This window comes from Asparagus officinalis, chromosome 3 (assembly GCF_001876935.1).
Source record: "Asparagus officinalis chromosome 3, Aspof.V1, whole genome shotgun sequence".
Taxonomy (NCBI): domain Eukaryota; kingdom Viridiplantae; phylum Streptophyta; class Magnoliopsida; order Asparagales; family Asparagaceae; genus Asparagus; species Asparagus officinalis.
The window spans coordinates 59,893,680-59,906,583 of NC_033796.1; the positions used below are offsets into that span (position 1 = coordinate 59,893,680).

At 40.0% G+C, this 12,904-nt stretch overlaps 1 protein-coding gene across 3 annotated transcripts in view; it reads left to right on the top strand.

The window, feature by feature from the left end:
- Positions 1–12,666, top strand: part of LOC109834210 — a 29,769-nt gene extending 17,103 nt beyond the window's left edge. For all 3 annotated transcript variants that reach the window (XM_020402176.1, XM_020402175.1, XM_020402177.1), the window contains exon 14: positions 12,457–12,666. In XM_020402176.1, the coding sequence (XP_020257765.1) occupies positions 12,457–12,591 (135 nt within the window). In that variant the 3' untranslated portion in view covers positions 12,592–12,666. The remainder of the gene's footprint in view (positions 1–12,456) is intronic.

The following is a 12,904-nucleotide window of genomic DNA, read 5'->3' on the forward strand; positions in this document are numbered from 1 at the left end:
TACGTTAGACAGTTGACTCAAGCTAACACTGATCTGGACAAAATAAAAGAGCAACAGTATGGAGAAAGAAAATATCCTAACTTTTAACTTGGAAATTATAAAATTAATTGAACTGCGATAATTTGTGAAAGCCCATTACTACCGTGCTTTTAAAGTTTCATTTGTACAAAAGGACTAGGTCATATGTTGAAATGCGTAAAGGCATGTGTAGTGTGTAGTTTTGTGAAACTTCTAAGGGTGGATATTGGACTCACAGTGAGATCAGTCCTTTTCATCCCCCACAATTCCATAGCTGACAGTAATTAAGATTATACATATCACGCTTTCGGAGATAGTATCTTCCGATTTGAACCTTCGCTATAGTTATCCAATTTTATCACCACAAGCACGAAGTGAAACTAAGTCTTGAACTTGAAGCTTTGATGTGGTGATAGTTATTGGTAACAACACGATATAAGCTATAGAAGTAATTTTTAGGTTTGACGTATTATGGCTATGTGTCCTTATCCTTTTCATGAACAATTTCGAAGAATAACCTCGGCCACACAATTATGTTCATATAGTTGGACATCCCCAGGGATGCACTGCTTGCATCTCGTCTTAAAGACTTGATCTCATTCAGAGTCGAAACACTCTTACTATACTTGCAGTTATCAACACCTTCCAAGTATGCATGATGATAGACTCAGATACAAAGTATCAATCTATGATTAGGTGTTTAACTCACTCAACAGTTTGTTATTACCACATTGAACCTACTTTGTGGGATCTCCACTCAGATAGATTGGGTTGCTATTGTCGATGAGTTAGGTAAGGGTTTCAGTCCCATCATCAACCTGGATTTAAGAACTAGTGACAACTCTAGTCCTTTTGTAAAGGTATCTGCTATGTTGTCCTTGGACCTGACAAAGTCTACAGCAATTACTCCTTCATCAACAAACTTCTTCACATTCTTTATCCGTACTTGGATATGACCTTGAGTTTTGCGGCTATACTTTGAACTTTTAATTCTTGCAATTGTGGTCATATTGTCACAATGCACAGAGATTGCAGGAATAAGCTTGCTGATCATGGGCAATTTGGACATAAGTCCCTTAAGCCATTCAGCTTCTAAACCAGTAATGTCCAAAGCGCAAAGTTCTGTCTCAAACATAGACCGAGACAAAATGGTATGTTTGACAGATCTCCAAGTGACAGCGCCGCTACCTAAGGTAAATACATACCATGTACAACCATTGTTACCTGAACCTATAGCAATCCAGCTTGCATCACTGTATCCCTCCATAACGGGAGGGAATCTACTGTAATGTAGTGCAAGGGAAACAGTTCCCTTCAGATACCGAAGTATCCTATCCAAGGCCTCCCAATGAGTCTTATTTGGACAGCTAGTGTATCTACTTAATTTAGAAACCGAGTAAGATATATCCGGTCTCGAACAATTTATGTCATTGTTTATTAGAAATATTTTGAGACATTCTAGTTTTGATAGGGAAAACATCCTCAAAAAATATTGCTTCACGATATTCAACAATCGTATTAACATCTATGCTTGGAATTTCAGATCTGATCACTAAGAATCTCAAAACATAGGTGTTTTCTACGCAACCCAAAAAGATAGAGTATATTGTCTTAGGACCTATAGCTTCTTCCTCTTGTATTCTGGAATTAGCACTTTTGCTAGACACCCCACTGTAAGCTATTTCAAGCTTGTCTTCCGACCTCTCTAAAGTTCAAATGAACTAATTTATTTATGTTTCTGAGGGACTCTATTCAGAATATGGCAAACTATATTCAAAGCCTTTCCCCACATATATTTAGGAAGTCTTGAACTTTCAAGTAGACTATTAATCATATATTTTAAAGTTCTATTTTTACGTTCAGCTACACCGTTAGACTGAGGAGAATAAGAAGCAGTTTCCTCATGCATTATGCCAAAAGATTAACATAGAAGAGTAAAACTCATTTGATGTATATTCTCCACCTCTATCAAATCTTAACCTTTTAAGTTTCTTGTCAGTTTGGGGTTCAGCTTCATTCTTAAAAATGATAAATTTTTCTTGAGCCTCATCTTTCGTTTTAAGCAAGTAAACATAATAATATTTGTTATAGTCATCTATAAAGGTGATAAAACATTTATTTATGTCTTTGGTTAAAACATCATTAAATTCACAAATATCAGTATGAACTAAATCAAGCAACTCAGAGTTTCTATTAACAGAATGAAAATGTTTCCTTGTTTGTTTAGTTGTTACACATACTGGACATTTCTTACTATGATCTAAAGAGTGTTTTGGAATCATATTAAGATTCATCATTTTTTTTTTTACAGAATTAAAGTTAATATGACCAAGATGTTTGTGCCAAATATCAGATGATTCTATATTATTACTAACAGGATAATCAGAAACAAAAATTTTATTTATTTCAGAACTAAGATCATGTTCTGCTCTAATTTTATACATTCCATCAGAATCATAGCTTTTAAAAATAAAAGATCCGGCATGTGACATAACTACTTTATTACATTTAAAAGAAAACTCATAACCCTCCCTAACTAAATATGAACAGCTGATAATATTGTGTCGAACAGCAGGAACATGATGCACCTTGTGTAATGATAAAACTCGCCCTGAAGGAAACTTTAGGTCCACTCGTCCATATCCTAACACTTTAGATGCAGTTTAGTACAGAACAAATCATACAAGAAAGAAAAAAAGAGCATAAAGTTAGAAACAGCATATTTAAAACATTTCAAGTTTGAAATACTTTACAGAAGTGCCTTAACAGAGGACTGACCTTGAAAAAACTATGCCCTCACCTATAGTAGCGTTGGGTCTGCACAGTACATCCGAGGATGAGACGGCCGCAGCCCAAAGAAGCGCTCTCTTCTTGTGAACACCATGACTAGTTCTTTAGTTTGTCAGACCCTCCAGTAATTAACAGCTTATAAAATTATTAAAAGAAGAAGAAGACATGAGATTTTATTTTTCTGTGTGTTTCAAATGATCAGAAGAAACTTTTTTATAAGGTTAATGAGAGACAAATATTTGAATTACAGCTATTGCAACGTTTGTAATGACAACTATTGCAACGTTTGTAACGTCTGCAATAAAACATATTCAATCATTGTAACGATTGTAACGTACAAAATGTTCAACTGGTTTTAAGTGAGAACATGCAAAACGTTTAAGCTCATTTAAAGACAACACGTACAAAAAGAGCACGTGTCGGCACTGCGAGCCCGCTCACACGTGTCTGCTCGCTTATATACCAACACAAGTGTATAATCCTAACTGTTCGCGTCGGAAATCAGTTTATTAGTGGAACCCATTACAAGTTGTTTATTGAATTACATATTCAAAAGAGTGAGCATTTTTATAATACTTCTCTACACAAATAAAACAAACAGAGACTCCTAGAAACACACATAGAGATCGTTTATCGGTCGCTACTTGCGTGGGATCTTTGCCTATGCCAGGGACGCTTTGATCCGTGGACCGTCGAATAACAGATCCGGGTTGATCTGAAAGAAGGCTCGGTGTTCTTTGTTTTAATCGAGAAAACTTAGAACAGAAGTGAATAACCTCAACAAAGTGAGATTACTACTCTTCTTAATATCAAAACAATGTCTGATCTCAAGGGAATGGGTGAAAAGCTTGCAGATCTATCGAAATCCTCTCTTATGCGCAGGAATTCGCCAAGATCTCGCCTCCCTCTCTAAAATTCGTGGCTCTGCTCTCAAAACATCAACAACTCGCCTAAAAGCTCAGATCTCCTCAGTATTCGTTAGTCCCCTTCGCAAATGCATGAAGGGGGGTATTTATAGGACTTGAACACCATGTTTGTGGATAAGATCTCGTGATTTGGTATTATCCTCAGATAGAAATGATTTTCCCGCATTTAGGATATTCCCAAAGCAGTTAAGAGGCTACTGGACCCGTCAAAACCAATCAAAAACGCGTCTCGGGGCTTCATTCTGTGCGAGACAGGTCGGGGTGTCTCACACATGTGCGAGACACCTTATTGTGTCTCGGATTCCGAGACACAAAACACTGTGTCGGAATCCGAGACACATAAGCGAGACACCTTATTGTGTCTCGGATTCCGAGACACAAAACACTGTGTCGGAATCCGAGACACATAACACTGTCGGGGTGTCTCGCACATGTATTGTCTTCGATATTTTGTCTTTAATTCTTTCATCCGACCTCGGAATTAGGTGATTCAAGTTGTGTTAGAAAGCTGACGAAGAGACCTACAATTTTTGTCTTTTGAGCTGTTTTGGATTCGAATTGCATCATGATCGAAATTTTAGTTCTTCATATTCATGCATCTATTTTCTTCTCGAATCATGCATTCTAAATCTCGTTGTTGTTTCGTCGCTTCATCGCTTCATCGCTTCATTTTGGCGTCAGATGATCCTCTTTAACTTGGATATCGACGTTAATCGTCTTCTCTTCGTCTCGATCTGTGTTCGGTAACTTATAGGCAATTTTTAACGCTTACGATACCCCCTCTAAAGTGTTACAGCCTCATTCTTTTATAGAGGAGTTTAAAATACTTTGGATAAGATAGGCTCAGCCTTCAATTTTTTTGACTTCTTCAGCTTACATCTTATTCAGTATTTTTTGTTGAATAGTCTGAAATTCTTCCGGTGCTGCGTTTATCGTCTGACTGTTGTCGAAATCTTGAACTAAAACTGGTGTGTTGATATTTGAATTAGCTCGTGTCGTCGAGTTGATGTTGAACTGATTATCTTCGTCGGGAGTTTGTATCTGAATTACGATTGAACTCCCGGGGATAATTTTGATCTGGAAATTATCTTGAGCCTTCTTTTGGCGAAATTGTTGACGCGTTGACCGGCGTTAAACTCTGTTACGGCATGAACACAGTTTATACTCATACGTTAACTGGAGTCTATACAGTTTAAGCTTTTAAAGCGTTAAAGCATAGAGAATCAGTTTATACTCATGTATTCATCGGAGCTGGAGTCTACACAGTTTAAGCTTTTAAGACGTTAAAGCGTGGAGAATCGGTTTATATTCATGTACTCATCGGAGTTTGGGAAGAGCAAGCTGAGAATGCATCGGACGCCTACTAGGTTGAGCTCTTTGTGTGAGATTTGATTGTAGGATCAGCTGTAGATGTTGATACGGCTACAATTTCAAAGGCTACCGAACATCTCAATGTGTTAGTCACGAGACTAACTGATGAAGCTGGTGCGTCAATGACTATTAAAGCTGATTGGAAATGAAGCTTGTACAAGGTTTGTGAAGAGAAGCTCTTTGAGGTAGAAGAGCAAATCCGTTGTCGCAAGATGCTTATCTAAACATAATAGGATTTTTGGCAAACCCTCAGTCATCAACGGATTTGATAAGCCTTTACCGACTACCGTTTGAGTCGGGCTAGCACGTAGATTGTCTAAGCTCATTCTACATGCAACGTTGTGCTAAAAAAATAAACTCTTTTAGACTTAGTGATATGATATCGAATACATAGATTTTGTTATTTTTTACAGGAAAGACTAACCGACAACGCGTGTTAGGTGTAGGCTTATCTCAAATTAGGGATCGAGATAAAGTCTGGCATGCGTGTGAGGCATGGATTTTTATCGCTACGATGTTGAATACGTAGACTTGATCGTTTTCGCGGGAACGGACCACCCAACAGCATGTGTTAGATGCAGACTTATCTCTAATTAGGGATCGAGATAAAGTCCCTCATGCGTGTGATGCATGGATTTTGGATGTTGAAAGATTGCGTTTTCTCTTAGTGCAAAGACGAACTCGGTGCCGAAGAGGAAGAATTTTATATTCTATCTTCTGCTTGTCTTCTCTTGGGGCGAAGACGAACCCGGTGCCGGAGAGGAAGGAAGAATTTTATATTCTATCTCCTACTTGTCTTCTCTTGGGGCGAAGACAAACTCGATGCCAGAGGGGAAGAATTTTATATTCTATATCCTGTTATGTCTTCGATACCGGAAAGAAAGAATTTTATATTCTATCTCCTCTGCTGAAAAAGAAACTCAAAGTGGGATCTCTACTTCGAGACTCTACAAGGTGAAACTAAGAGTGGGATCTCCACTCCAATATTCTATCTCCTACTTGTTTGATCTCCACTCTAATATTCTATCTCCTACTTGTTTTCTCTTGGGGCGAAGACAAACCCGATGCCGGAACGGAAGAATTTTATATTCTATATCCTGTCGTGTCTTCGATGCCGGACAAAAAAAACTCAAAGTGGGATCTCTACTTCGAGAATCTACAAGGTGAAACTAAGAGTGGGATCTCCACTCCAATAATAAAAAAGATACGGATAACCCTAACTGTTCAAATGTTTGATTACCCAATCTGAAGGTGGACCTCTCGTTTATCGAGATGGAATTCCAATTTTGGCCCTAACTGTAGGAATGTTTGACTAAGTGTGGTTTGAGACGATCCTAACTGTTCAAATGTTTGATCGCTCGGTTTGGGTGGAGAACTCTCGTTTATCGAAAGGAAACTCAGGTTTTGGCCTTAACTGTTCAAAGGCTTGACCAAATGGGGTTTGAGACGACCCTAACTGTTCAAAGGTTTGACCGCTCGGTTTGGGTGGAGAACTCTCATTTATCGAAAGGAAACTCCGGTTTTGGCCCTAACTGTTCAAAGGTTTGACCAAATCGGGTTTGAAAAAACCCTAACTATTCAAAGGTTTAATCATCCAATTTGAAAGTGGACCTCTCGTTAATGACGGTGGGAGTGGAGGTACAAATAACAGTGAGAGTGTTGATTTGTATAACTTTGTGTCAATTTAGTGGGAGTTTTTGGTGTCAAAATGCAAGGACTTAACACGTAGGGGTTTGAAAATCATCATGGATCAACAGATTAAAATTTTGAGTGTCGTGTCAGGACTTCAACAGTGGGAGTGTTAAAGGCTAGACACAATGGGAGTTTGAATGGATTTAGCCATGAAGAATTTTGGTGGACCAACCGTCAATAAATTTGATCAATGAGGGACTTTGTGGTGGAGAATCGTGAAATCGAGCATTGCACAATTACACCATGGGAGTTTCGTGAGGAAAGATTGACCCGATGAAGTCATTGAATCTCAACGAAAAAGTGCTCCAAAAAACACAGCGGAATTGATGGAATTGATCCTGGAGACTGAAACCAACCAAGGATTATGAATGAAGGATAGAAGATATTTTGTTATCTTCCACTTCGCAAGAGAATACTGGTTATCGATGACTAAGAAGGATTCAAACCGTTTGTTCCTAAAGGATTGAAGCTAATGAGATGTGCTTCATCCTTGAAGGAATTTAAAGTCAAAGTGGGAGGGTTTTAATCATCATGGTAATGATTAAATGACCACAATGGGGAATCCGTAATCATCATTTTTATAATGATTAAAAGTGGATTATTCAAATGGTTGGTTTTCATCTGGAATAATCAGCTCATTTCAGGTTATCCTTAATAAGACAATTCGTAGTACTCTCCAGGAACTTCCCGTTGGTGGGCAACGCTGCCATTCTTAATACAGAATCAGGTATTGGTTCCTGACTTCGTATTCTCCTCGAACTTTGTATCGACCCTCAGCTTTTTCAGCAAAACTGAGTCCAATGAGGAGCGCATTATTTTTTAGCCATGTTGTTAGGTTATCCTTAAGAATATTATGTGTAATATTCTATAGGAACTTCCTATTGGAAATAAGAGAAGCGGTTTAACCTCATATACCCGTTGGAGGAAAGGGAACAGTTTAGCCTCATATACCAGTAGGATGATAAAGGAGAAGCAATTTATACTCTTGTACTCATCGGAGTCAAGGGAGAAGTTTAACCTCGTATACCTGTCGGGGGTTCATGGAGAAGCAGATTATACTCATATACTCTTCGGAGTATTGGAGAAGCAGTTTATACTCGTATACTTGTTGGAGTCCGGGAGAAACAATTTATACTTGTATACTCTTCTGAGTAGTTGTCGTCCTTATTTTGCTTATTTTGTCGTTATGATGTCGGCGTCAACCAATGTTTGGATTTTGTCTTTAAGAATAAAGCAAAGCCTTAGTGAGAGATTATTGTGGCAAGTCTGGAGTATGAACTCCTCTGTGGACGGATCTCGACAGTTCATCGCCTTATTTCAGAAGCGTTTAACGAATGTGTCGACTGACTCTCCGCTCTTCTGCTTCTCATCCAAAAGGGTTCCAATTGACACATCGGTGTCGTCATCGAAGAAGTTGCTGAGGAACAGATTTTCCATGTCGTCCCAGCAGTTGACGCTCCCTGGCTTAAGACGTCGATACCAATCGAATGCGGCCCCGCACAGGATGCCCACGAATGGCCGAATCATCAAATGTTCATTCCCAGATATTATACCTAAACGGGATTTGAAGTAGACCAAGTGCTGGGTTGGCGAGCATTTCCCGTCGAATGGCGTGAAGTTGATTAAATTGAACTTCGATGGGTACGGAATTGACTCTCACTCCCTTGGGTATGAACACGGAATGATGGTCTTCTTTACTTCTTGAACGGACATCAAGGCATTCACCTTATTCTCCAGCTCTTTTATCATCTCGTCGTTGCATTCATCTCTCTTCGAACGATGTTGAGAAGAAGCAATTGGGCCACCCTCAGTGTTATTGAGGGGTGCACTTGATCTACCCCCAATATTATTGAGGGGTGCATCAGCCTTGATGACTTCGTCCACTTCTGGATCACTGTTGTCCGCGACATTCTGAGTGCAACGGCTAGATTCGGCCCGCTGATTGGTCTCAGGTGGTTGTGAAGTCTTTGAGTTTGTAACTCTCATTTGTTGTATAGCCAACTCTATATATGTTTTCATTTCAGCTCTAAACTCTTCTTTTTTACTTGGCTAGAGCGTCTTGAAGTGAATTTGGGCTAATTGGTCCAGCGTGATAGTGAACGCCTCTCTGTTTAGTCCCATGCTAGACATTGTTTCGTCTGAAGAGACCGCGGAGCAAGCGTCTGATACTTCATCTCTGAGGATATTCCTCTATGCATCCTTTGATAATCCCTACGTCTGATCGTTCCCTATTGGAGCCGAGTTAGACGCTGGGATATTCCAGAATAAGAATCAGGACTGGAGTTGGTTGAACGTCGTTTTTCTTTTATCTGTCATGTTGATGGTGACTTCTTGGAGTTCATCATCTTGAACAGCTGATTTTTTTTTGCGGAAACGCCTTGGCTTGGGCTTCGACGCTTTAATAGAAAGTCTTTTAAATATCGATACCCTCTACGGAGCGGTCTTGGGGCAGCTACATTCTGGTAATGCTACCTTGATAAGTCTCTCGCACGAGCAATGAGAGTTCGTTTCTCAGATACTTATCTTTCGAGACTTGTTCGCACCCCCTGTCTGATAGTACAACTCATCGGTATGATTGCCGGAGCACTCTATTGTTGGTGTGACTTCCCAGGTATAACGTCATCTTTTGATAGGCATGTTTTTTTCTAGGGATGTGACAGGAATCACACGTTTAGAACCACCCCCTTGCGAGTGTGGAGTCTTAACGGGCTCCTGGGCTTCAATACGCATCCCCAAGCGGGCGGTTACAGAGGTTTTCCCAGATGGTAATGGTTTTGACTTAACGGGAGGACGCGTACACCCCCAGTCTGAAGAGTCACTTGGGATTTATTCACCGGACCCAAGCGTTCTTTCATCGAAGCTTTGCCTCGATTTTCTTGCAGAGGACCAAGGCGATTTGTTATCGTAATTTTGAATTTTGACAGGTCAACACTAGCCTGAGGCTCCATCGGGGGTATGGCAGCAGACAGAGCAGGCACCAACATCGACGGAGGCGAGGAAGCGACCGCGGGGACACCTGTTGGCGTGAGACAGATGGATGTGTCTCGGCTTTGGCCGAGACACCTTGATGTGTCTCAAACTTAGTCGAGACACATGACTGTGTCTCGAGTCAGGGAGAGGACTTCTGTCTACTTTTGGGTCTTGATTCGGCGTGAGTCTGGATTTTGGCACCCATATTTTGCGAAATTTTGAATGTTCTTTAGCCACCTCTTTCTTTTTCATGACTTTCACTTGTCGCACAAGAGCACGCGCGCGTGCGGCACGTGCGCGGCGCTTCTGGATGTGCTGTTTCAGGGTTGAACGAGTCCTTTTGACGAGAACTCATTCCTCCGTCGATGGCTTGGAGGAAGTGACAGCAAATTGTCGTTGAGGAAGCTGGATTACCTGACGCTTCCTGAACTCCAAGTCTGTGTAATATCGAACCTCGTCGACTGATTCTAGGGACTTGGCGATTTGACGAGTGAGACGTTGGCTTTGCCTCTAACGAGCCCTCTTCGTCAGAATTGACGAACTTTCATCGAACAACTCCTTGAGTGGAGAGGAGTTGTCGCAAGCAGAGACTCCGACTTGGTTGGATGTCGGAGAGGCGTTGCGAAGGGAAAATTCAGCAACGATCGGGCGAACCTTCTTCAAAGACGAGATTCTCCTACAATTGCGGGGAGAGGGGGGTTTTGATGAAGACAATGAGAGATATTCTTCGAACTTAGCTTGGTCGAACTCGTACTCGAACATTGTATCAATTGGGATCTGGATCGGTTGCGGCACTCCAGTCTCGGCAGCGAGACCATTGGCTCCCACTGTGATCGTCAGCGCGTTTGCGTCGGAAATCATTTTATTAGTGGAATCCATTACAAGTCGTTTATCGAATTACAGATTCAAAAGAGTGAGCCTTTTTATAAGACTTCTCTACACAAATAAAACAAACAGAGACTTCCTAGAAACACACACAGAGATCGTTTATCGATCGCTGCTTGCGTGGGATCTTTGGCTATGTTAGGGACGCTTTGATCCGTGAACTGCCGAATAACAGATCTTGATTGATCTGAAAGAAGGCTCGGTGTTCTTTGTTTCAATCGAGGAAACTTCGAACAGAAGTGAATAACCTCAACAAAGTGAGATTACTACTCTTCTCAAGATCAAAACAAGGTCTAAACAAGGTCTGATCTAAAGGGAATGGGTGAAAAGCTTGCAGATCTTTCGAAATCCTCTCTTTATGCGTAGGAATTCGCCAAGATCTCACCTCCCTCTCTAAAATTCGTGGCTCTGCTCTCAAAACGTCAGCAACTCGCCTAAAAGCTCAGATCTCCTCAGTATTTGTCAGTCCCCTTCACAAATGGACGAAGGGGGTATTTATAGCACTTGAACACCATGTTTGTGGATAAGATCTCGTGATTTGGTCTTATCTTCAGTTAGAAATGATTTTTTCGCGTTTAGGATATTCCTAAAGCAGTTAGGAGGCCACTGGACCCGTCAAAACCGATCAAAACTCGTCGAAAACGCGTCTCGTGGCTTCATTCTGTGAGACAAGTCGGGGTGTCTCGCACATGTGCGAGACACCTTATTGTGTCTCGGATTCCGAGACAAAACACTGTCTCGGTATCCGAGACAGTTTGTACTGCATTCGGTATTTTGGCTTTCATTCTTTTATCCGATCTCGGAATGAGGTGATTCAAGTTGCGTTGGAAAGCTGACAAAGAGTCCTACAACTTTTGTCTTTTGAGCTCTTTTGGATTCGGATTGCATCATGGTCGAAATTTTAGTTCTTCATATTCGTGCATTCATTTTCTTCTCGAATCATGCATTCTAAATCTCGTTATTGCTTCGTCACTTCATCGCTTTGTTTTAGCGTCAGATGATCCTCTTTGAGTTGGATATTGATGTTAATCGTCTTTTCTTCGTCTCGGTCTGTGTTTGGGAACTTATAGGCAATTTTTAACGCCTACACTAACACCTTTGTTATACCATTAATCATATTATCTTCGTCTCGATCTATGTTTGGGAACTTATAGGTAATTTTTAACGCCTATACTAACACCTTTGTTATACCATATATAACACGTGTGTTAATTTGAACCAACTAAAATACATTCAATTAACCAATGTGGGACTAAAACTCGCATCCTATTTATTAAACACATTTTAATTTTCATCTATATATTTCAATCATTAAATTATATCTTTCCATAAAAGCCCTTTAAGATTCGTTTATTTCAACAATCACTAGCCAAACAAGTACCTATTACTTGAGAGAAAGTTTACTTATGTAAGCACCCTCGTGTTCACATCTATTCCCCTATAATAATGGGAGAATCTAATATTCAATATTTATGCTACAGTAAATATAGCACTGTAGCATTAACACTTAGCACGGACAGGGGATCCAATATTCACTATTCATGCTATAGTAAATTATTGTAGCATTATTATCGCATCACAGCGCGGGAAATGTAGCACTTAAAAACATATTGTAGTATTATTATTGTAACTCAGGTGATACACTGTAGCATTTTAAAAATGTTAATGTGGTACATACAAAAAACTGTATTTAAATACAGAATTACTGTAGCGGAAATAAAAAATAAAGGTCGTGCTCTGCACGGGTTGCACCCTGAATTGAGTTTTATTTCCGCGCCTTGATCAATCTCTTCAACATTTGCAGGTGAGGAGACGGGCAAGGTCAGAACTGGAATGTTTTCAAGAGCGATGGGATCGTGCGACCAGAGAAGATGAAGGCTGGGTTGATCCCTTCCTGCATGACCAAAGAAAGGACAAGAAACATGCTCGCATCTTGTAATCAGAATTCGCATTTAATGAGTTTCGTGCATGAGCAATTTATTAGTGCAATTTCATTTATTAATTACCTTGATCTCATTGTTTGTTTGTTTTTTTTTTTCGTTTTTTTTTTCGTTTTTTTTGTTGGGTAGCGTATAATACCTCTTAGGTTCAGGTATGCACGACTTAAAACATCCTAAGTAGTAAAAAGTAAAAAGTAGCGCTTTACTATTCTAAATTGTAAAAGATTGGCACATTAAATATTGTTTGTTAGTTGTCATATGAATATTCCTAGGGGGTGTTAGTCAATTGGGATATTTTCATGCAAAATGTGA